This window comes from Oryzias latipes, chromosome 6, assembly GCF_002234675.1.
Source record: "Oryzias latipes chromosome 6, ASM223467v1".
Lineage (NCBI taxonomy): Eukaryota > Metazoa > Chordata > Actinopteri > Beloniformes > Adrianichthyidae > Oryzias > Oryzias latipes.
Window position 1 is genome coordinate 27,620,715 of NC_019864.2, and position 25,239 is coordinate 27,645,953.

The window sequence follows — 25,239 nt, forward strand, 5'->3', positions numbered from 1 at the left end:
AGAACTTGTACATCCCTGCTTTTCCTCTTTTTTTGAAGCAGGAGTGTGCCTCCCCTCCACAACTGCCCCTCTGATGGAGATCTAAAGGGTCAGCACTGTCCAGCAAGAAAAAAAACAATTGATGCTTGTAATATTTTCTAGACTGGGATGTGAAGACCTACACGTCAGATAAAAAAATGTATTCACTTCAATAAACACTTCAATAAATTCATCAGTGTGAATAACGCAGCTGCTCTGATAGAAAACAATCAAAGTGGAATTGACTTTGTGATAAATTGATTACAGATGTGATGAAACACAAAGCAGCATTGATCAATAAGTCATGCTGTTTCTGTGCTGAGGAGGGGGGGGGGCAGTGTAGGAATGCAAGGCATGTGTTGTGTAACTGACAATCTAATTTATAAAAAGTACACCCAGGCTAGTTGTTTTATTTGCTTTACCCCCCATTTTAAAAATAATGTTTGTGTCCTTTACAACTGCTTTTGGTAGCTTCTAAAGAAACGTTTTTTGTTTAACGGACTTTTAAACGTAAAATTAGACTCAAAATACAATTTTAATAATTGTGTTAGGACATTTCACAACTGTTTTTGTTTGTTTTCAGAGTCAAAGTGAAAAAAAACACACTTTTGTCATCATTCTAATAATGCTTGATTCAATGAACACCCAAAAAATTGGAATTCCCAGCATTTTTTCTGAACTTTACATTTAGATAAGTCGCTTAAAAAATAACAGGGAAAGAAGTCTTCTTGGAACTTTAAATACTTCTCTTCCACCAAAAATAAACTTAAGGCGTCAATCGTAGCCGGAAGCAGCGGTTTCAGCCCGTTTCTGTGCGCTGCCGCCGTTAACTCCGTGAAGCCGGACAGACGGGTCGCTGACAGTCGGCTGCAGCATCCATTAATAGAGTGAGTGAGTTAAGAAGGCTTTGTCTTCAGATCGATAATTCCTGGCCTGAAACTCCGCCTCCCAATCATGAATAAATTATCTGCTGCTCTGCGATGATTGGCTGTGTACTTATGTCCTCCGACTTCCCTCTAACTGCACTTCCGAGACTTGCACAGGAAGCTAAGTGATTATACTTTCACAATAAGAGTAAAAATATTTTTGTTTACTTTTCTGTGCTCAAATTTAACTTTTTCTCAAGTGCTCGAGTTTTATTTTTTTGTACAACTAGTATCAGAATGCAGGGTTTCGATCAATTCATTGCTCATTTCTATTTTATTTGTGGTTTTTGCAGATGTGTTCAAGTTTACTAATTTAATCTACAGTTAAACAATCTATGCAACTGATAAAACGAAACATATTTAATAAAAAAAACAAGCATTTTATTACCCTAACTACAAATGAATGTTTATGCAGAGCCAAGCAGACATACAAAATAAAAATAAATTAAATTACTGTAAGAACAATTTGTAGGCTAAAGTGTAGCATAATCAATCAATCAATCAATCAATCACTTTATGTGTAGAGTACCTTTTATCATTTGCATAAAAACGCGCAAATTAAAAAGTATAAAAAGTTGTTAATTAGTTAAAAGCCAAAAAATACATACATAAATGTATACAATAATTAAATGATTGGTGTAAACGCTAAGTTAAAAAGACATAATTTAAAATTTCCACAGATCCACAGATGACATTTTAATCTATAGTGCAGCTGAAAAGTGTAGCTGTTATAAGAAAACTTTCTACCAGTATTTATATAATAACAAAATTATATATATATATATATATATATATATATATATATATATATATATATATATATATATATATATATATATATATATATATATATATATATAGTATAAAGCCAATAATAAAGTACACATATATACATATATTTAAAAACAGTGTCTTCATATCAAAACATTGCTTCTTTGCAATGGTAGTAATTAATTTTTTGTACGGAAATAATTCAGAAAATGCACCTATTTACTTTTTTATTCCTTAATATTCGAAATTTGATACTTTTACTTGGGCATCTTTTAAAATGTCAAATTTCCCTTTTCAATGCTTTTAAACGTTCAGCTTTCTGAAAATGGTAAAAAAAAAAAAAAGAAAGGAAAACACTATATTTTTAAATGAGCTCTATTTAGACTTATTAGCCCATAATTGTATTTATTACAATTTTTTTCGGGTCTAGAATTGTATGTGGGTGTCACTGATTTTGGTCATGAACATTGTGATCCATGTGGTTCATTTCCATCAACAACGTGTTGTGCTTTATTTTGAAAGGCTTAACCGGAAAACCACGTTGTGGTTGCGTTTACTTTCTGGGGTAACAACTCCATCAGCTTTACACTAAACTCTCGACAGCAAGTCAGATTCACTAGTTCTTCTGGTCTCCTTTTTCCGTCCGCGCGCGCGCGCCCGCCCGCCGCCCCCTCCCTCGGTGCAGTCACGGCGGGAGTGGGTGTGTCGATGTGGGACAGTTAGCTTCGTTTCTGTTGGTGCGCACTCCAAAAAAGAGGAAAAAGTTGATGCCGACTCTAGTGTAAAGCGGCCCGCCTCGGAGCAGGCTACGCGGCGAGGAATGGCAGTTTGGACCAGAGCGGACCGAAACGGCCAGCTGGACCTCCTGCTCCGGGACCGCTGGATCCGAGTGACAGCAGAACTCACCCGGGAAACGCTGACTTTAACAGCCGAAGCGGAGTTCGCCGGACAGGGGGCCAATCACTGGGACCACTCTTCGGCTGGCCTGCGAAATGGCATGTCGAACGGAAACGACCCCGGGTCGAACCTGGGCAGTCCCGGTCGCGGTTCTTCTTCGGGCCAGGACCACGTGCAGAACTACAGGGCTCGAGGGCGCAGCAACAGCCCGGGTCGGGCGGGCGTCACTCGCGGTCAGTACGAGGGAAACTACGGCACGATGAACAGCCCCGGAAAGTACCCGAATAACGGGACCAACTCTGACTTCGGCAGCCCCGGTTCCAGCTACGGGAGTCCCGGGTCGAGTTTCGGATCCAGACAAGGGGGCGATTTCCCAGTCAGCGTGGACGGCTCGTCTGAGGCGGTGCGGAAAGTCCGGGTTGTCAAGCAGGAGTCCGGCGGGCTGGGGATCAGTATCAAGGGCGGGCGCGAGAACCGGATGCCGATCCTCATCTCCAAGATCTTCCCCGGGCTCGCTGCGGACCAGAGCCGGGCTCTCCGGGTGGGCGACGCGATACTGTCGGTGAACGGGAACGACCTCCGGGAGGCGACGCACGACATGGCGGTCCAGGCTCTGAAGAAGGCCGGGAAAGAAGTCACGCTGGAGGGTAAGTTGGCCAACGCGAGGGCGGGGATTTGAGAGGGCCAAGATTCGACCCCTGACCTCTCACCTGTTAGAACTTCACCTTTTCTGAAGCTCTTTCCCCCCCTATTTTTAGATATTTTCTGCCGAAACTCGTGCACAATACATAAATTAAACGAATTAATAACAAAAAGATGATAATTCTGGAGAGCTTCTGGGTTTTTCACTTTCATCCCTCAAACTTTATCAGAAAACAGATTCTCTCTTCCGAGGAGGAGATGCACCTTTTAATCGAATCAAATGAACACAAAACCTTTGGTTAGTTTACACAAGACAAGAACCACAGTGTGGTCCAAGTCAAACACTTCACAGCCTGAATGACTGCGATGTTTTTAAAGACAAACTGTCCGTTTGTGAGGATTTTTTTTAGGTTTCCTGACTTTATCTGTCTTTGTTTGATAAATGTCCTTGATGCTTTTTTGTCTTTTTCATCTGGAGCTCCATTAATGGTGATTTCTGTCAGGATTTAAGCCCAGAGGCAGCAGCAGTTTTACATGTTAGCAGCCAAAAAGTGAAATAGATTTTCTTTACAGTCTGAGTGAATCTGAAGACAAATCTTTTAAAGTATAAAGGGAGAAGGTTTTTGTGTGTGTGCATTCGCTCATTTGAGAATTTGTCTTCCACTTTTGGGGGAAATTCACACCCGTTTGCCAAGACTTTGCACAAAAATTGGAAAAAGCTTTATCTCCATTCACTAAATGCAGAGAAATAGTTGTAAAGGTCAAATATTTTCTTTCATTTTTAAATAATCTCTTGGGATTTAAAAAAAATATTCTGCCAACATGTGCTAAAATGAAAGTAAAAGCTAATTTACTCTTGAAGTACATTGTTTGATTTTCCTTACTGAGCACACAGAGGGACGGTATATGAAAGTTTCAGGCCTTCGTTACACTTCTGCTTTGCTCATCCCACAAAAGCCTGTCTGGATGAAGTGCATTTAAACTTTCCTTTTGCACGTATTTCTGTCGTCCATCTGCCTCCTTTAAGTCTGAGAAAGACTGCAGATGACGGCTGAAGCATGTACAGAAAAGCATTTCCTTCATCCTCCATCTTTTTTAGGGTTTTGTTTCTAATTTTCTTTCCTCCAATAACAGAAGAGTTGGATTCCCTTTTCATTTCTGAACTCACCGCTCTGATGGTGTTTTTAACTTGTTCGTGTGACATTTTTCCTGATGATGGAGGACATATATTAAAAAAAATTAGGCTTAAAATTGCATTTCTGGGTATTTCTGAGTTCAAATAGTTGTGAATCAGGAGCAGATCAAAAGACAAAAAGCCGACGTAGTGACGTAGAAAAAACCCTGAGCTGGTCAAAAGCTCCCTGCTCCACTCTGATGCGTCCACTTGTAGACAAATAAATCCAAATAAGACTTTGTTTGTTGCTCCGCTAATGTTAGGTTGAAAGTGTGAGGGGCTGTAAGATAGCTGGGGGGGGGGGGGGTGTAAACAGAGAGCTCTCATTTCTAACGAAATACTGCCGCTCTGCATAAACTGTCTTGGAAAATAACACAGTTGATCTGATTTTTGGCTGAAAATCCTAATAGAAAGATGACTGGGAACGCTTTGAAAATATCCCAGAAGATGATGAGATGTGAGCTCTCAAGCTATTGTTTTGTGGTTTTAGTGAGGAAGAAAAAGTTTATTTCCCTGAAGTTTTTCCACATTTTGCCAGCGACCTTTGCTTTAAATGTCTGGCTGTCCCTGGAAGCGTCATGCTGCTTGGACGTGCTTGCAGGGGGACGGGGGACGGGACAATAAGGCCTCATTGAGCACCACAGGGGTGCACCCAGTTTTCAAACTCTGACAGTTCCTGTTCAGTCGGTCAGAGAGATGGAAAAAGATCAAACCGCCGGCGCAGAGGCCACAGGGCCCGTCGGAAACTTTAGGTCAGGAAAAGCTAAAAGCAGAGTTTAATGGTTCGGAATGAATGCTGTGTGAAGCCTGACAGGCATGAATTGTAGGAACTAATCAATGCGCGGAACATTTGTGTTCAAATCTGGCCTGCTCTCTACTTCCTAAAAAAGAAAAAAAAAGGTTGTCAGAGAGGATCTAAATGTCTTCTTCGCCGCTTGAACAGCTGGTTGCAAAATCATGAAGGCAGTGACATTTCTCGACACGTGAATACCTGAAATGCCCTCGAGACATGCAAACCTGCAGCTCTTGCGTGTTTCATCAGCTCCTAATGGTTTAGAACCAAAAGTTTACGCCTGACGTCAGCTGATCTGCAGCTCTCGGTCACTGGAATGTGGCGGCTATTCGCCGCCGGTCCGTCTGTGGATCTCCCGCTGCTTTGAGAAAAGAGGGGTTCCATCAGAACGAAGCGAATACACAAACGCAAGCTGCCAGGTCAACCCACAGTCCTGCCAGCAGCTCCACATTCCTGACCTCTGAGTGCTTATGTAAACCAGAGGTCAACACTGTGACCTGGATGCTCTGTGCTAAAAACTTCCCGCCAATAGTTTTGTTTTGAGAAGCAACACATTCACATAAAAGCTGCATTTTATGAGGATTAGAATGACTTAAAAGCATAAAAAATACCAAACGTTACGATTCCAGGTGCATAATTATCAGTCTTTGATGCTTTTATTTGTCACATATGATGAAAAATTGCATTTTTTAAACTGGCTGGAATAAAACATCTAGAATATAAAATGTTCATGCTATTGCTTCTGATTGATTGTGTAAAAAAACAAACAATGACAATCACTTGTATATTGTCCTTGTATATTTATACAGGAACCTCCAGGCTGTATTCCAAATCTGTCTTTTGTAAGAAAATAAATAAGTTTATAAATCTGGTAATTCATTTGGCTCACAATAAATGTAAAGACCTGAAGGAGCGGCTGAGAATTATATTTTTATGTTTAAAAAAAAAAAAAAGAAATACCTGAGGCAGTGAATAATAAAATAATCTGATAACAAAAAGCTGCTTTATTTAAGTAATAAAGAAACGTCTGGTTCTAAATAACCCAAATACCATAGACTTCTATTAAGAAATAAACAGCTGTTAGTCAGGATAGCCAGCCTTGCCCTTGCTAACGGTTTTTAATCCTTGTTTTTTCCATTATATTTTTTTCTGTAGTTCAAGTTATTCAAGTTAAAAACTGACCAATCAGATGCCTCAATAAAAGTAAGTTGTTATGTCCAACATTTGAAACATTAGATTGGCGTCAGTCCTTTGGAAATCCAACAAGGTCATTTCTGATTGGTTAGAATGGTTGCCATAGAAAAGTAGACTTTCTATGGCAACCACCTTTTGTCGTCTGGCTCCAACATGATGGCGTTCGCATCGTGAAAAAATGGCGACTGAATTGACCTCACTGGGTTGGAGCTGGAAGTAAACCATTTGCCCTGGGTGCCGTCACACTCACTCAGTCCAGTTTTCATAAGATGCGTTTCCATTGACCATGAAATTGCACAAATTAGATTTGCGAGAAGAAATTAGCCTTATGGAAACACAAAAATTTAAACAAAAACTTGCATTTATTTAAAAAATGGTTTTTGTGCTTGGAGGATGTGGTTTTTGGTTGTCGTATCGAAACATATTTAGCAAAACTGCAATGGAAACACTATTTTTTTAAATTTAAACCAGCAACCGGATACCACCGCCTGCCTTGGTCGCTGCACAGCGGGGCGCCACAGGAGGTCCCACAGCAGAAGTTCAACATGTCATGTGGGATTGTTGGATCCATAGCTCCTCTGTTAAATCACCAACCGCCGTTTCCCAGAATGGCTTCATCCGTAGCCCCTCCCACGTGTAAGGAGCTCGCCACTCCGCGGCCTGAAGAAGACGCAGACGTCTCCTTTGATGATGATGAGAGCTAGTGCCGTGGCAGAAATTTGAATGTATCTGCTGACAATCAAAGTATTTTCTTCATGTTTTTGAATGAATTATCGCGTGAGTTGGTTTGTGTATATTTGTATAATTCTGATTAAATAGAAGCAGTGTGATTGCAATCACACCACACTCACACTGTGATTGCAAAGGCTGCACGGTGGTGCGGTGGTTAGTGGTTAATGACTAGAGCGTGGCGTAAGGGCGCCGTATGACAGCATCAGCTGTTCGTCATGAGTGAGACTAACTTCCATTATCCTTACAAATACTTCAACATACACTTGCCACACGCACAGCAATGGTGCGTTGCATTTTCATGCATTTTTGAGGTGGCCGTACGAGACTCGTCTGCATTCTCCTTTAGGAGGAGCCGCTCCTCTCTATGACCCCTTCCACTGGCCTGGACAACCCTAAAACCCGTAGCAGTCTACCCCCCCCTGTACGGGTGCATGTGACTAACCGTAGAAATGCATCTGTTGTAAACATTCATGTCATTCAGACATGCTCAGATGGAAAAACTGTTCACTTTAAAATAAGAAGCATGTATTACTAAATCGATAACGTTCCTGTAAAAACCTCTATTTTGAAAAGAATTGAGACGACTGTTGTTGTGAATTACGGCTATACAAATAAAATGGAATTGAATTGAAAAGAATGCTGCTCCCCGAGAGCCTTCTGTTTCTACAAATTCCTCTGTTGTACTTGTGCATATTTAGCTGCTCCTGCATCTATGTGCGTAACCCCCCCCCCCCCCCCCCAAACACACACAATTGATTTTCCTTCAGTGTTTTAGCTCTCGGGGATCAGATCCTTTTTTTCTTCCATTAACCAGAGTTTTCTGTCTGCAGCACCTGAAGCAGCAGCGGCTCACAGAAAACCAGCAGGCCTGATGGATCCTTTTTCTTTTATGTTTTTTTGTCAGTCAGCACTTTTGCACGACGAGGACAAACGCCCCACTAATGGAAAATGATGCGGCTGGCGTGTGTTAGCTTGTGCAGCAGTGTTTAAAAAAATAAAAATACACTCACCCTCCCTTTGGTGCTGAATCCTGTCTTAGAGAAAAGCCTCAGAGCTTATCCTTAAGAAAAAAGCAAATATAACCAAAAATGAGCTTTTTTCTCTCTCTGGTTTCGCTTGCTGCCCTTTTGGCAGAGCCTGTTGACTTCATGAGTCAGTGCACAGGCAGGCCTGCAGGATGCGTTTCAACGTGTCACCAAACTGCAGCAGCTTCCACCATCAACATTACCAAAGAAAAACGGCATCTGAGGAAGAAAACACACCCAATTTATCGCAACAAAGAAGAAATAATTTTGAGGGTTGTTTTTAGTAGATTAAACTCAAACGGACTTGCAAACGTCTGTCTTTGAAAGTCGTGTTTTTAACATGGTCTTGTGTTTTTCTCATGATAAAGGACATACAGTACAGACCAAAAGTTTGGACACACCTTCTCATTCAAATGAATGGGAAGGTGTGTCCAAACATTCGGTCTGTACGGTATATATAAAAAAAAAAAAAAACGCCCCTCTCACCCTCTGCGGGTGGTTTCTCCTCCAAGCTCGGGTCCTCTACCAGAGGCCTGGGAGCTTGAGGGTCCTGCGCAGTATCTTAGCTGTTCCTAGCACTGAGCTTTTCTGGACTGAGAGGTCTGAGGTCTTTCCAGGTTTCTGTTGTAGCCACTCCTCCAGCTTGGGGGTTACTGCCCCGAGTGCTCCAATTACCACAGGCACCACTGTCACCTTCACTTTCCAGGCTTTCTCCAGTTCTTCTCTGAGTCCCTGGTATTTCTCCAGTTTCTCATGTTCCTTCTTCCTGATGTTCCCATCGCTTGGCACTGCCACATCCACCACAACGGCTTTCCTCTGTTCTTTATCCACCACTACAATGTCTGGTTGGTTTGCCATTACCATCCTATCAGTCTGCATCTGGAAGTCCCACAGGATTTTTGCCCTCTCATTCTCTACCACCTTCGGAGGTGTTTCCCATTTTGATCTTGGGGTTTCCAGTTCATATTCTGAACACATGTTCCTGTATATTATTCCAGCCACTTGATTGTGGCGCTCCATATATGCTTTACCTGCCAGCATCTTACACCCTGCAGTTATGTGCTGGATTGTTTCAGGCGCCTCTTTGCACAGCCTACACCTTGGGTCTTGTCTGGTGCGGTAGATCTGAGCCATCTATTGCTCTGGTGCTCAGGGCTTGTTCCTGAGCTGCCAGGATGAGCGGTTCAGTGCTGTCCTGTAGACCAGCCCTTTCTAGCCATTGGTAGGACTTCTTGATATCAGCCACTTCAGTTATGGTCCGGTGGTACATCCCATGCAGGGGTTTGTCCTCCCATGATGATCTGTCCTCCAGCACTGTATCCTCTGTTCTCCATTGCCTGAGACATTCACTGAGCACACTGTCATTTGGGGCCTTGAGCTTGATGTACTCATGCATCTTGGTGTTTCATCCTGGATTGTGGCTTCTACGCTCACATATATATATATATATATATATATATATATATATATATATATATATATGCAATTAAAACTTCTGTTCATAGTTTTGGAAAGAATTTCTAGGGGCAGCCAGGGGCCGGAGGGGGTCTGGTTTGGGAACCACAGGCTTTCCTCTCTGCTTTTGGCAGATGATGTTGTTCTGTTGGCTTCATCGAGCCGGGACATCCAGCATGCATTGGGGCGGTTTACGCCAGAGTGTGAAGCGGCTGGGGTGAGGGTCAGCATCGCTAAACCTGAGTTCATGGTTCTTGACCGGAGAACAGTAGTTTGCCATCTCTCTAGAGTGCTCCTGCCCCAGATGGAGGAGTTTAAATATCTTGGGGTCTTGTTCACGAGTGACGGAAGACCGGAGCGCGAGATTGACAGGCGGATTGGAGCAGCGTCCGTAGTTATATGGTTAGTTATATGGTCATGAGCTCTGGGTCATGAGCGAAAGAACGAAGTCCCATATACAAGTCGCTGAAATGAGCTTCCTCCATAGGGTGGCTGGGCGCTCCCTTACAGTTAGGGTGAGAAGCTCGGTCAGCTGCAGAGAACTCGGAGTAGAGCTGCTTCTCATCCACACCGAGAGGAGTCAGTTGAGGTGGCCTGGGCATCTAATAATGCCTCCTGGACGCCTCCCTGGGGAGGGGTTCGAGGCATGACCCACTGTCCGGGAAGACCCAGGGCACGCTGGAGAGACTGTGTCTCTCGGCTGGACTGGGAACATCCCCCAGAGGAGCTGGAGGAAGTGGCCGGGGCGAGGGAAGCCTGGGGATCTTTGCTTAGACTGCTCCCCCCGCGACCCGGTCCCCCATGAGTGGAAGAAGGTGGGTGGATGGATGGAGATTAAAACTGCTTTTCTGAGAATTTCTTTATTCAAATCGTGAATCAGGAGCAGACAAGACAAGTCCTGTTTGAAAAAACTTGCAACAAACTACAGTCAGCGGGCCACAAACTTCCAGCTCCGCTCCATTCTGATGCGTCCACTTGCAGACAGATGGATCCATGTACGTCTTTGTTTTCCTCGTCTGAACTGCAATTTGGTTGAAATTATGCGGAAGGATAGCCCCAATATTTCTCGCCATTTCTCTTGCATCATTATTGTTAGGTTGGGAGTGTGAGGAGCTGTAAGCTAGCAGGAGAGCGTGTAAACAAAGAGGTGAATTTCCAATGAACTTCTGCCGCTCCGCAGAAACTTTTACTTGGCATATTGGCATTAAAAGATGGCATAATGAAAAGACCTCTGAGAACGTTTTGAACATGGATCAGAAGGTGATCAGAGTGGGACTTAAAAGTGAGTTCTGTCTTGGCAGAAGCAGTGAATGGGTTTGGTTGAGCAGCAGCATCACGAGCTTCTCTCTTTAAGACTCATCTCTTCCAGGAAAATCTGCTCTCCTAACGCCTCCAACCTGTTAATGCAGAGCTTCAGCGTCTTCACCACGTCCTTTAGACGATGCACGTCATGGTCAGGGCCTGCTTCTTACCTCCCTGAAGGTCCACTGTGATCACCTGTAGGTTTTCTCTGGACTAAATGTTATTTATTGCGTGTATTTTATTCAGTGGTGTTTTTAAGGAAACGATAAACTTCATATTTTTATTACTTTTTAATCAACTTTAGGTTGTGTTTAGACAGATCAGAAAGATAACGTTAAAGCCGAAATGATTAAAAGGTGAGTCACAGTGGAAGCATTGCTCCTCAGACCGGCTCTCCTTTAAGCTTGAACCTATTCAGCTAAAAAATACAAGGTAGATCCAAAGATCCAGATCACTTCTGTCTGAAGATTTTGGATTTAAAGAATCTGCAGTAAATGGAACCTCATCAGTTTTCTTTACTTTCAACCTAATCAGCAGCTTCGACATTTTATACTTTGAACAAACGGCTTTAATTGGACACGATTGCGTCTCTACCTCCGTTGTTGTTTTTTTTACGTGACTTTGGCCGTATCGCTTAGCAGAAAGGTTAATAAAGAGGCTTTAGTCTTCAGAAGCTGCTCTGCATTAAACAGGTGCTCCCGATAAAGAGATCAGTGGGTTTATACTGGAGGTTAAAAGCAGCCTAGCTACTAATTTAAGCGTCGCCGTTAGAGTTTCATTTGGTTTGAATGAACTCGTCTTGGGTTTTAGAAATGCGAGCTCATGTTTGTATGCAGATTTGGGCGGAAGGTTGTAGGTTTAGATTCAAACCAGTTCTGGCCTGGGTCACCGTCTGTGTCTGACAACCTTTTCCCGCTGCTCCCCAGGTTTTTATGCCTGGAATTAGAAGAATAAAAAAGCAGACCGAGCGCCGGCTGAAAGGGGACAGGCCTTTAGAAGGACGGGTTCTGTTCTCCAGAGCCGGCCGTCCTCTCGGTGTCCTCATGAACTGGAGAGGACTGGCGTGTTTCCGTAGTCTTCAATGTCAAGAGTTTTACAGGCCTACATCGAGCTGGAACAATACTTTTTGTCAAAGCCAGAATACTATCCTCTAAAAAGTGGTACATAAACAGATTTTACAGTGAAACCAGTGTGTTTCTGTTTCCACAGAGACGGTGCAGCGGAGGTTCACCGTTGTCCTTCAGATCAGCGATTCAGAAAGCTGTTCAGTCACATTCTAACTTTGATTAGAATGTGTTTTTGAGGGGAAACGGAGACATAAAACACAGAAAAATCACCTAAAGAAATACAAAAAATGACAAAACCACATTTCCAACCACTCTCTAAAAGCTAAAAAAAAAATCACTCCAATACGTCCCAAATGCAAAAGATATCGAAATGAATGTTTTCTGTCTTTAGATTTCAAAAGTGAGTGAGGATCATTGTTTCCTGAAGGAGCTTTAATAAGAATTGACTTGTTTTTTCATACTTGACGATGAGAGAAAAACAACAGGGATCCCTTCATAAATTCACAAGATTGAATCTAATTTTGCCTGCAAGTGGTTGCTGACATAAAAGCTAGGGAATGAAAGATTTGTTTGTTTTTCTCCCAGTTTTCGGATCAGAACGTCGTCCTGCTGGACTTTCAGCTCCGACATCCTTTTTGTCCAAACTCAGATTCTTTTCCTGCATTTCTGTTTTTACCAGGTCTTAGTGACGATCTGCTCGTTCTGGTCACAACAGCAAAGTTGAGGAGAAACTTTCACTGACTGGTTACATTTAAAGCCCCCCTCTGATGAAAATCATGTTTTTTGACTTTTTCATTGTCGACTTCTTGGACGGTTTCTGCAGCAAATTGATCATGTTCAGGTGGACTAAAAAATGCTCACTGAGGTTGTTTATATGAACAGTCAGAGCCAGTCTGGAGGTTTGCACTTTATTTTGAAAGGTTCCTTTACAGTCCTGCACGATAGGTCACCGTGGAAACCTGGACCACAAACTGAAGAAACCAAAGAGCGTCGTCCTCACTCTCCAGATTTATCAAAAATGAACTTTGGTGCAACAGAGTGTAAAGCAAGATTCACAAGTAAAGTAACAGCACCCATCGGTTACATAAAAACTATTTAAATACTCCTAAAGTCTGAGTAGAACCAGTCCCAGAAAGGTTAATGAAGGAGAACTGTGTGCATCTGAGTTGGTACGTTCAGTAAGGCTGACAGATGTTGGTTTCTGCAACAAACTGGAGAACTCTGAGAGGAGCCGATGTCTGGAGTTTTTAAAGAGGATTTAGGAGTTTCTGGGCAAAATAGTTGATGGCAGATCGATTTCATTCTTCAGTTCTTCTGCCCCGTGACACTTGAACCTTCTTCTGACACATTTCTACTGCTGCGGGACACAGGTCGGTCTAAACGTTAGAGTTATGTGTCAAGACTGGGGGAAAACACTTCTTCATGAGAAAGCAGCTGCTGTACAGTCTCGTTCTTGAAGGTTCTCAGTCATCCAGGTCGTGTTCTCACAGAGCAGCTGGACTTTAAAGGGTCGTCTATTTCAGTGTTTTTCAACCAGTGTGCCGCGGCACACTAGTGTGCCGTGGGAGAGGGTCAGGTGTGCCGTGGGAAATTGCCCTCATTAACTGATCAAAAAACATTTCCCATCTCCAGGATATCAGCTCTGTGTTCATCCAAACAGGCCTTGATAAAACAGAGTAGTTAGGAATATGAAAGATCATAAAATACTTTTTTCTTTGGGTTTATTTGATTTATTTGAAGACATTTTGACAAGAATGACGGTACCGCGATTTAGCCGTAGCTTCAGCTGTTGGCAGAAAAGTCCCGCCCCTTTAACTGTCTCCACCAATCATTCTTGGAGGCTTAATCACATGTCATCAGTCTGACCAATCAGAAGTGGTTAAAGTCTTCACTTCCGTGTTCTGATTCTGCTCATAAAGTCTCTCAGTTCCAACAAAAATACCAGCTAAAGCTCGTCTTTAGTGGTGTAGCTTTCCACAGAATCCGGTATCAGACCGTGGAACAAGTGAACAAAACAATGAAGCTCAGAGACGCTTGTCTGTCTGCGGATTTTTCCACTACATCTCCCATGATGCATTGGGTTAAAGTGACAGCGTCTCAGCGCACAATGAGTCTTTCTTGTTAAACGTCTTGAAACCACAACGAACACACATCAAACAGTTTTTAAATCTTCTAACTTAACTTTTATTACATCTTTTAGAAAAAACAGCTGCAGCTTCCAGCTTTTTCTGCCACAATTATCACTAAAATGCACGTGAGATTGCAGAGGGGCTGTAGATCAATACAGACTATGAGTTTCTCCTTTTTTTTTTTTTCTTGGATTCTGGTGTGCTGCGGGATTTTTGTCAAGGTTAAAGTGTGCCGTGGCTCAAAAAATGTTGAAAAACACTGGTCTATTAGAGCGGAGCATCACTTGTCTTCAGTTCATCAGATGAGCAGCCTCTTCTGGATCGACCTTCAAAGTCCAGTTGCTCTGAAGGACTGAATGAACCGCCTTTTCATTCCATTAGTAAACCTGCATCCATGATGCTCTCAGTGCAGACTGATGGGTAATCTATAACCCTGCAGTGCACACTGGGATTGTGATTATATTTGTCTGTAATCTGCTTCATCCTGTTTTAAAAAAAAAAAAAAAAACTCACAAACATTTTAAAGGGCACTTTAGGGTCACAAAATAAATAAGTGGATCCTACAGAAAACACACAAATGTCATTGGATGAAGGTAGCAGCATGCTCTCTGCCCAAATTCACGAATTCTTTTCCAATGGTTGATCCAGAATTCAGGTTGGTGCTTCACTGGTGCAGCTGTCAGCCGTTATTTATGTTTTTAATCAGCTGATTTTTAAAAATTCATCCACTAATGGCTGCAGCTGGCGTCTGTTCTTATCCGAGTCCATCCACTTTGAGGTAATTCATTTTTTTTCACACCATACAATCTCAATCAAATGTAATTTTGAGGGGCTTTTCATAAACTATTATTTAATTTTTAATATTTTAAACTCAACGAGTTATTTGTTTTTTATTTGTTAAAAAGAAATCGCAAAGACTGTCATGAGGTACTAGAGACAAACTGGGCTTTTGTTCATATTTATTCATTTAGTCAAACATTTAGTGACTTTTTCTCGACTTTCTACGATACTTTAGTTTACCATATAACCTGTTTTTCATACCTTGCTGTTTAAATGCAACTTTTGTTGTAAATGTTGTGAAATTGGATCATTTCAGTCTCAGAATCGGTGGAGACGACTGACTTGAATGTAAAGGTTTCCTGTTGGTCAGAGACCAGCAGACGTGTGGATTTTTGGTAAGGAAGGCAAACATTTTCCCCCAGAGTGAGCTACATATCATTTACAGCAATGCCTGCAATGTTTTGGTCAGTTAGGCTTTGACTTTTGCCGTTGATGGGAAAATAATTGGACTCCTAGACGTCTTGCATCTGCAGCTGTTAGGACTCCGGGATGTGGATGTCACAGTCAGGCGGTCCAACTTTACAGCTTTTCTGTTTTTGAACTTTATTCTCAAAATGGATATTAATGCTCTGAAGTCACCTCTTAAACTCTCAGCTTTAGGTGTTTCTAGTTTATAGATAGTTAAAAGCTTTTATTATCTTAATGGTCTGAACCCTAATAAGGAACCCGTAGTTTATAATGTCATTGTACATCAGAAGTAGAGAGCCTATAACAACACCGGGGCCAAACATTTGACTCCGTGGTTCTCTGGCTAAACTAAGAAGGTAAGAAAAAGAGAGTTAATTTGTTTGCATTTGCGTCATGTATGAAAGTATGCTACTAAGCGTTTACAATGTATAGATTGTCAGGTAATTGAGTGGCAATGTGGATCACGTTAAAATTTGTTTTAAGGAGCCTGCATTCATCCAGTCACATTTCAATGAGTTGCGTGTCTCATTGTTGTGGTGTTATGACCTTGTTTTAGGAGAATTCTGTTAAGAAAACTACAAGGTAGCTTTTGGGATGACGTCACAGCAGCGCCGTGTTGTGTGATGAGACACAAAAAAAGCATATAGGAAGCGTTTTCAGCTGTGTTAACAAACAGCTGGACTCTTTTTCTGTTTGATAACACGACAAATGCTGCTTTATATTGGTCTGCAGCTCATCTGTCGCTACATTCTGACTGTTTACATCACATGACCACCTGCTGTGGCGGCCGTTTCGGTCCAGTTGTTCCGCTTCGAGGACGGATTGTATTCAGACTGAGGAATCTCAGAGCGAACCCGAAGCTCAGTCCGATTGGAGATGAACCGAGACCACCTCCAAAGATGGGTCAGAGAGCGGTTCCTGGTCCAGGACCGGGGGCCGCCTGGATGTATTCAGACTGAAAAATTGTCCCGGACTATCGGAGAAACAAATTCTGGTTCACCTTAAGTTGTGTCCAATCTGAAAACACCCGCCGTAAATTATTGGTGAAAAGTTGGGTCTCCTGTGAGATCGGTTTATTATAAGAATAAGATGCACAAAAAGATTTATTTTTTTTGTCCAAACGGGAAAAGATAAACATTTATATTTGTTTGTTTTTTTGTACATGGTTTTCTATGGAATCATGAATGCACTAAGCTAACATCAGTGAAGAGTTAGAGAAAAATATAATGACCCCCGATGGTAGACTTAACCCCTTCATGTCTGGATTTATCCTTTTTTCCATTCAAAGTGATGCTAAATTAAGTGGAGTCCTGGGTTTATTGTGAATTGGTGAATTTTGGGTTTATGGTAGGAAAATTGAATTTTTGACTTGTGTGAAACTTGCATTAGCCCTACAAATACTTCACAATACTCTTACCAACATGGTCTTTTGTGTCACAGGGTGACTTTATATTATTATAAGTATTAACTCAGAAGTTCCTTTTGTAAAAATTGAAAAACCAAGATTATATTAGAAATAAAAAAAAAATCTTTTTTATATTTTTCCATTTTTATTCATTAAAAAAAACAGCTCAGTTTTTATAAATCCTAGTAACATAAATACACAGCAGTGTTGTATTTTTGCGACTCCTTCTGGGATTTGCTCGGCGACAAACGGCTCTTCTGTTGGGCTGAAGGTTGCAGACTTCAGATCTAGACTTTGAAGCAGCTGCACTGCTTTGCTTTAAAAATGGAACTGATATTTGATCAGATCCCATTCAAAAGGGAAAAATTGATAAACGCGCCTGGAGGACGGACCGCGGTGAAGTGTTGAAGAAAAAACCCGCCACGTTGTTCTCAGTTGTTCTTCTGGGAGAACTGCTCGATGGATGATGGGGGGGGGGGTGATGTAAACTCTTGTCGAATAGGCAAGGGGAATAACTGTTCATGGGGGGGGGTAGTCAAAAGGTTGCAGGAGTGAGGGAAAGTTGGCGAGGAGAAAACTGTGGTCCACACGGGAATTCCTGAGACATTCTCAGGGAGGAGGGGGCTCGCCGCTCCGTGGGTTATTATTTCAGCCATACCATGAGATGATTACTTTTGTATGTGGGGAAGAAAAGTGGTTTATGGACTGCTCTTCACCACAACCAAGTATGTGTGGAGTCAGACCACCCCTCCTCCTGCCTCTGCGTGTTTTCTGCTGCCGTCCATCCTTCAGCCCCTGCAGGGAAAAACGCGGACGGGAAGCAGATGGGCCGGTCTCTTGAGACGCTCGCCTGCATCTCTGGGGAGTTTGGCTTCATGAAGGAACTGAAGGCACTCAGACATATGCACACAGCAGATGGTCTCCTGTGGACCAAAAGCACTGGAGCTGTGCAGTAAACCCCGACTAAACTAACGTGGTCGTCAGACCACAACAAAGGCTTGATGGATGAACGTGATGCAAGCAGAACGCTCTGAATCTGTCTGATGATGGAACGTGTGTACAGCATGTAGTTCTTCAGCAGGAGAACCAGAAAAACTTCCTGATTCGTGATTGTATCTTCAGTGAAGGAACGTCCATCCTGCAGAGCAAATCTTGGCCAACAATGTCTGGTTCGGACTCTTCTTTTGTTTTAGGCTCCTGGTCTGCAGGCTTTTGTTGCCGGTCAGTCTGTCTCTCGTCCACACAGTTGGTGGCTCCACATCAGGTAGAACTGGCAGAAATGAAGCTGTTTGAAGGGGGTTTGAAGATCTCAGGTTTTAAAGGAGCCGGCCTGGATTCTGTGACTACATCAAAGATTTCACGGAGTCCAGACGATAAAAGGACAAAAAGTGAATGGAAGCAGACGTTGGTTTCATGCCAGCAAATTACACAACCGAGCATTGGAAAGGCTTTGCGGCGAGGCAGAAACATAATTGCAGCGTCCAAAGGGAAGAGAAATTCAAGGCCAGCTCCTCCTCCTCCTCCTCCTCCTCCATTATTCTCCTGACTTTGCTGTATCTGTTTTGCTGTTTTACTGTCGGTCGAATAGAATGTAGTTGTGGACAAACTAACACTGATTGCTGTCATGTCCTGTTGTGTAAATTGACTGGCTGCTGCAGGACTAAATGAAAAATGAGCGATTAAGTGTCTCCATGTTACACCCAATGAACTGTGGGAGATTTCTGGTTTTAAATAGTCTGAGGTTTTTGTCGTTAACTGATCAGACAACAGTCTCTGAACTCAGTGGGGGGGTTTACCAGCTGCCATTCAAATAGTTTTGATTCAAAATTTAACGTGAAGCTTTAAAAAAAAAAAGGTTTCTTCACTTTGAAATTTTTGGTTCAAGACAAACATAAGAAGACAAACATAAGAAGAGTTATGACATAGTCTTTTAAACATTGTGGATAGTTCAGGGGAGATTAGCCTGTTTTTTAACATAATTTTGACCTCGTCTTTGCTTTGTTTTTGGATTTAAACCATTTTTATCTATAAACCCCATTGATCTTTGTTATAAAATTAAAAACAACAGCTTGATCTTAATTTTTACCGTAAAAAATGACAACATTTACTACTTGGAATTGAGTATTTGTACAGTTTAAGGTTTAATTTGGTGTTTTTGTGTAATATAATGAAATGAAATGTCTGTGGGAAAAGGGCTGGAGTTAAACTAAATAGAGGTATTTAGAACTTTGCCGCCAGAAACAGTTTTAAAGGTAAAAAAAATGCTTTAAAAGGCTTCGGATTACAAAGGGTTAAATCTTTGATTTAGTGGTGAAGCTTTTCTGCAGCTGCACCGGGACCATTTAAAGCTCCAAATGTGGCTTCCTCCGCCTCCACTGCCATCAGATGCTTCACCTGCTGGACCAGAACGTCTGGGTTTCTGCCACCTTTTCTCCTTTTCATGCTGCACTTTGAGTCAGCAGTGCTGAAGCTTTCCATGCGTGTGCATTTAATGAGTCTCTGTGCTCTGTCTGCAAAGCATAGGAGGTCAGCAGGGGTTCTCCTGCAAGTCTAAATGTTGGTTTTCACTGTTTGTGCAAACCAGTGAACTGGTTTTCATAGTTGCTGCCAACTTCGCACCAAGCAGGTCTACAAACATATCTGTTAAGCTTCAAATTCAATTAACGTTTTATTTCCCCCTTTTTTTTAAACTTCTTATTGTAGTTTTTGCTTTAAATGTGTTTTTTTTAAAAAGGCATTCATTAGCGATGACTCCAAAGCTAACCTGAGTGAAAGTGAGTTCCTGCTCTGTTCCAGCTTGTGGGAATGTAAACAGTCCGAGCCAAAAATGGGGCCCGGTTCTGCAGATGGAAAGCATCTCGACATCTATTACTCTCCGAGCTGGGCTTTGTAACAGAGACGTGCTCTTCCCTCTCAGCCTCACACATAAACACGGCCGTGCAGGAATGCTCTGGTGCTCGCTGACTGACTCCAAACCACCTACGCTTTCAGAAAAGCCTCAGACCTTGTTGCTGTGCGGTTAGGATGGCAGACCTTGGCTGGATTTTTATCGGCGTGGCTCCGTAAGTGGCTGGACTCTGCAGCTCGCAGCTGGAAATCTGCAGACCAGTCTGCAGATGCAACACACGCTGCGCCCAGCGACCAGCGAGCAGCTGTCAGTTTCAAGGTGACAGATAAGCTAGATTCTGCTGAGGTTCACAAACATTCTGCTGCGTTCAAGCCAAACTCTGCAGAGTGAGTCTTCTCTGCTAACGCTTTTAAAGCTGAATGTAATCATATGGTCTGTGCAAAGTTGTTGTCTTTTCTTTACATTTATATCCAGGAAAGCCTTTAATCACAAGCGGTCGATGAGGAGGAACCAGATTGGGGAATGATGTTCACATCCTAGGGTCATGGCTGAGTAAAAACAGCCCATCTCAGCCTGAGATGGGCTGTTTTTACTCAGCCAAGTTTTCTTTGAAACGCAGTTAGATGGTTAAGGGCTACTTATAAGGCTTTACAACTTTCTTAGAAGGCCCAAAGCCCCTCACAGTCCCATTCACCCATGCACACACATTCAGACACTCATGACACTCTGCTGCCGAACACCGGCGCCAACCTATAACCACCGGGAAGAAGAAGGGGTTCAGAGTCTTGCTCAAGGACACCTCGACACATGGGAACCAAACCTGCTATCCTCCGCTCTCTCTGCACCATGGGCGCCGCCTCAGCGCTTTCCAAAATGGTCTACCATTGCACTGGCAGAGCAAAATGGGGTTTACTGCCTTGCTCAACGACAATTCAACACGTGGACGGGACCAAAGCTGTGATCCTCTGGTCAGAGGTCAACCGCTCTCCCTCTGTGCCATGATCCCTCTACCTTTTTGACTATAAGTTGGCCTCAGTAGACAGTCTTGTGTTGCTGAGGCTGAACATTTCCGTTCCTCCTCCTCAAATAGCCGCTTCAAACAACCAGCCCTCAATTTTGTTTTAAATCCACCAAAAACTACAATTCCCAGAGCCGCCTCTTCACATTTGGTATCAGTGAAAAGCCCCAAATATCCTCTGTAAGTCTCAAAAGAAGTTAATTCAGAAGAATGCTGTGGTCATGAGAAAATTATGTTTAGAAATGTTCTCTACAGAGGACAGATTTGCTTTGCTGGTAGTCAGGAGGATACTGTAGAAATGATTTCTCTGCTTTTATTTTGAAAGGATGACAGATCTCTGCATATTTAGGTGTTTCTAAATCAGCGTGTGGGATGCATTTCTGTTTCTACAGCTGTGGACTCTTCTGCACGCTAACATTTCAGTCTGCGCTCATGAATGACTTCATCTCCTGAGTGCTCCGTCTCGGGTTTCACTCGGAGCTCTCAGACTCTCTCAGGTTCTCCCACTAAGTCAGAAACCTCGTTTTCTTCAAAGCTTTCAGCACACAAGAGAAGACGATGCGAAAGTACGGTGAGGCCACCGTGGGGATGAAAGGCAGCAGGACCAAATTTGGGAACCGGACCCGCGGCGGCGAAAGCCTTTGTGTGGTTAAGGGGTCACATCTGTACACCAAACTCTGCTTTTGTTTCTGAGATCCCTCCACACACGTTTGGCCTTTCTGAACCCCAGCAGGCCTGCAGGGTTTTGAACACACTGATGTTTAAAAATGGAAGATTTTCTTTTACGGTTATGGTCTGGAAGAGAACGCCACAGCTGGTCAAATGATTTAGCAGTGATTCAGCTTTGCTTTGCTTTGGCGCAGGATTCAGAGTGGAGTGTTCCTGTTAAAACAAACTCACGCAGAGAACGTCTCTTCTCTTTCATTTAACTGATTATTAGCTGGATGTTTATTGAAGGAGATACAGATTTAACTAACCTTATTGTTGCTAATATAACCTGATCAGCTGCATCATGGACCATCTGATGTGTCGGGTCTGCAGGCGAGTCCCTGGTAGTGATGGGCGATCCGCGTTTTTAAGATTCCAACACCTTTTTTGGTAAAATGTTTAATACCGATTACTGGCCATTTCTTATGTGTTAGTTTTTTTTCTCAAGCATATTATTTGGTATCCTAAAAACAAATACTGTACCGTCAAAAATTGACCCCTCTTGTTAAAGTAAAATATGTCCAACACAAGAGGCCCTCAGCTCTCATCTGCCTGCCTAGCTGTTGGACAGGACAAGTTAAAAAAAAGAAAAGAAAAAAAAAAATTGGCCAGGTAACGACTTTAATGTGTCAAAAATCACCTACTCGTGCCGTGCTGTGTTTGTTGCTAAGGGTAACCTGCAGGCAACTCGCGGCTCCTCTGGTCAGATGGAGCAGTTCAATATGCGGCAGGTACAAAACAAAACTGCAGTGGCTCACTTAATAACCAAAAATCAAAAATGCCCTTTTATTTTCTTGTTTATCAATTAGTAATCAATACTTTAACCGTCCAGAAACATGCGTCGTAGGTTAAGCGGTTACTCTAAATTGTCCCTAGGTGTGAATGTGACTTTGCGACAGACTGGCGACCTGTCCAGGATGTCCCCTGCCTTCACCCACTAGTGGCTGGGATAGGCTCCAGCAGCCCCGTGACCCCGAAAGGGAAAAGACGGGTTTAAGAGATGAACGAAGTCGTAGAGACCAAATTCGGTGATGTACAGGTTTTTATATCTCGATACCTTGGTGTCGATACTCCCTGGAGGGCCACTTGGCAATTTGCATCTGACCCACCTTGAATACACTGATGATAGCTTCCTGTTCAGTACATCCCACTGTCAGCTAAGGGACGCTCTGGAAATTTACAATAAAGATTGACCAGATTCACGTACATTTGGTGACGGCACAGACCCTCCGGCTTGGCAATAATACAGATGAGGCCATCAATAGCTTAGTGTGTTTGGGCTCCACCGGCGGCATCAAACCATCTCACTCAAGACGAAGCTCCAGGTTTACTCTGATTCACAGACATGTGCCTCTAAACAGGACCCTGGCAGCAAGAATACATGGCTTTGATGGCAGAACTCTCAGAACCACTGAGAAAATCAATGCCCCCAGCGGGTCTCTCACAAATTCTGCTCCTGATTCATGAAGAAAATACTCAGAAAAGTCATTTTCAGTGTATTTTCTTTATATATGGCCTCCATCATCAAAAAAATGCCACAAAAACACAATTTTTATCAATGGGTCTCCTTCTCTCCGCAGTGAAGTACATTCGTGAGGTGTCTCCGCTCTTCAAGAAACCGTCGCTGGTCGCAGACCTGCCGTGGGACGGCGTCCGCCCGCAGTCGCCCAGCTACAGCGGCAGCGAGGACTCGGGCTCTCCTAAACACAGCAGCTCCTCCTCCCCGTCCAAAGACAGGAAGGTCATCAGCCTGAAGATGTGCTTCATCAGCCGGAACCTCTCCATGCCGGATTTGGAAAACAGGTCCGGCGCTGCACACACATACCTGGGCGTGTGGGAGGTTAGGTGTGGTCTTTGTGGTGGGTTTGTGGCCATTTCCTGTTCATTCCTCTGGAATGTTTGCTCTTTAGGGAGCTCTGTGCAGCGGTCTATGAACTAAAACTGATGGGTCACATTCTGTAAAACATCTGCATTAGCAGCATCTGTCATCCGTTAAATAATGAAGCAGAAAAGCCTTAGTCATAAAAAATGCAATAACCTGGAATTTGGTTCATTTGCACACAAGAGACTTTCTTCATCTTTCTATTTTAGGTTTCCTGTCTGCTTTTATACGCCTGCCCTAAAAAATCACCTTGAAAAAAATCGTCATGGTGGAAATTAACCTTTCCCAAGACTCATAAAGGAGTTGGTTGTTCTCTCCCCTATATGTTTTAATTAATTAAAAAAAGTATCCCTTTTATTGACTGTATTCAAAGTGAAAACTGTCCCTTCTTTGAGACCTGGTTATCAGGTTATCAGTACAATAAGGAATCACGGAAAAGATTAAAAATGTTGAAAATGTACTGACAAAATGCTTTAAATATGAATTTCAAAGAAAAAAGATGCTCAATTTGAGGGAAATGTGTCCAAAAATAAACAAATGAATGGACAGAAACAAACTTCATTTCAGAATATGACAGATTTACTGATGTTGAGTAGTAAAAAATGAGAGATTCTGGTCAAGCCACCAGTTTTCCTTGTGTCTCTTTTCTTAATGAGAGCTGGATTTGGTGTCAGATCTTCCTTCGTTCTGGTTGCATTCAGGCTGCTGGAGCTCCACTCCCCGGACGGCCAGCACACGGTGGTCCTGCGCTGCAAAGACGGCCCCTCTGCCAGCTCCTGGTTCACCGCCATCCACACCAACATCGCCGCGCTGCTCCCACACACCCTGGCGCACATCAACGCGTACCTGGGGGCGTCGTCTGCCGCCCCCACTCACCCCCACCTCAAACACATCGGCTGGCTGGCTGAGCAGGTACATTTCTGTGAGATGCAGTCCGTGGTGCGTTTAGGACCAGGCAATGTTTTGCACACAAGACCCAGTGATGTGGTGCGTTAAGGACCAGGTGATCTGGTGCCTTTTTAAGCATCCTGATATTTTCTTGTCATTATACATGTCGGTATTGCAAAGAATTTCTCTAAAACAGGGGTCCCCAAACTACGGCCCACAGGCTGAACCGGCCCGCCCACCTATTTGACCCCGCCCCCTGAACAATACTAGAGAGAGACCCTTTATTTATTTTGGCATCATTATTTCTTTAGGCTGGCCACATGCTCGAGACTCATGGAAGCGTGGAAAACTGAATCGTTTTGGAATTGTTTCCTCACGTCGATAAGGCTTAACCCTTGTGCTATCCTAGGCACTTTAACTTTGAGAGTTGGGTCATCTAGATCCACTAGACTGAACCTTTTTGCTTCAATGATTTGTGATCTTCACTGGTGTCCGTGGATTAGATGAAATCCTCTCCACCTTTATCCACCTTTGTCATGGTAGGGAGAACACGTCAACGTAAGGCTCGGGTCATCTGGACCCCATAGGATAGCACAAGGGTTATTCAAATTGAAATGTGAGCCAAGCTAAAAATGTGGCTACTGCAACCTCACTTTGCCCCAGTCATAAAACGTGAATGTGGACCCCCCCTCCCCATGGATAAATGACAAAAAGGTTAGGTAATTGAAACACTGATCCAGAATGCAGGTATTTAAACTAGGAAGTTGATCAGAGAGAACATACAGTGGTGTCTACTAGACTAACCTCCTAAAAAAAACTCCAAAATGGATTATGGGGAAAGAACACAACAACTTTAAGAGATTCTGCTCTTACAACTGAAGTTGAACATTTACCTAAATTTGTGCATGGACAACAGAAACTTTATTTCTGAACAACCCACAGAGATTTATTTGGTTATTATTGATTTTCTAAAATCTAAAATACTGTTGCTTAATATTTCCTGACTTTTTATTTAAAGAATTCTGTTTTTTAACTGATTTCATAAAGAGTCTCATTATATATATTTGCTGATTATTATAATTTATTTATTTATTTGGTGAATAACCCAGAGAGGATT

At 42.8% G+C, this 25,239-nt stretch overlaps 1 protein-coding gene across 1 annotated transcript in view; it reads left to right on the top strand.

Moving 5' to 3' along the window:
• The first annotated feature begins 2,279 nt into the window (after positions 1 to 2,279).
• Positions 2,280 to 25,239, top strand: part of sntb2 (syntrophin beta 2) — a 34,184-nt gene continuing 11,224 nt past the window's right edge. Inside the window, exons 1-3 of the mRNA XM_023956039.1 lie at positions 2,280 to 3,259; positions 22,933 to 23,155; positions 23,936 to 24,146. Of these exons, the coding sequence (XP_023811807.1) occupies positions 2,536 to 3,259; positions 22,933 to 23,155; positions 23,936 to 24,146 (1,158 nt within the window). The 5' untranslated portion in view covers positions 2,280 to 2,535. The remainder of the gene's footprint in view (positions 3,260 to 22,932; positions 23,156 to 23,935; positions 24,147 to 25,239) is intronic.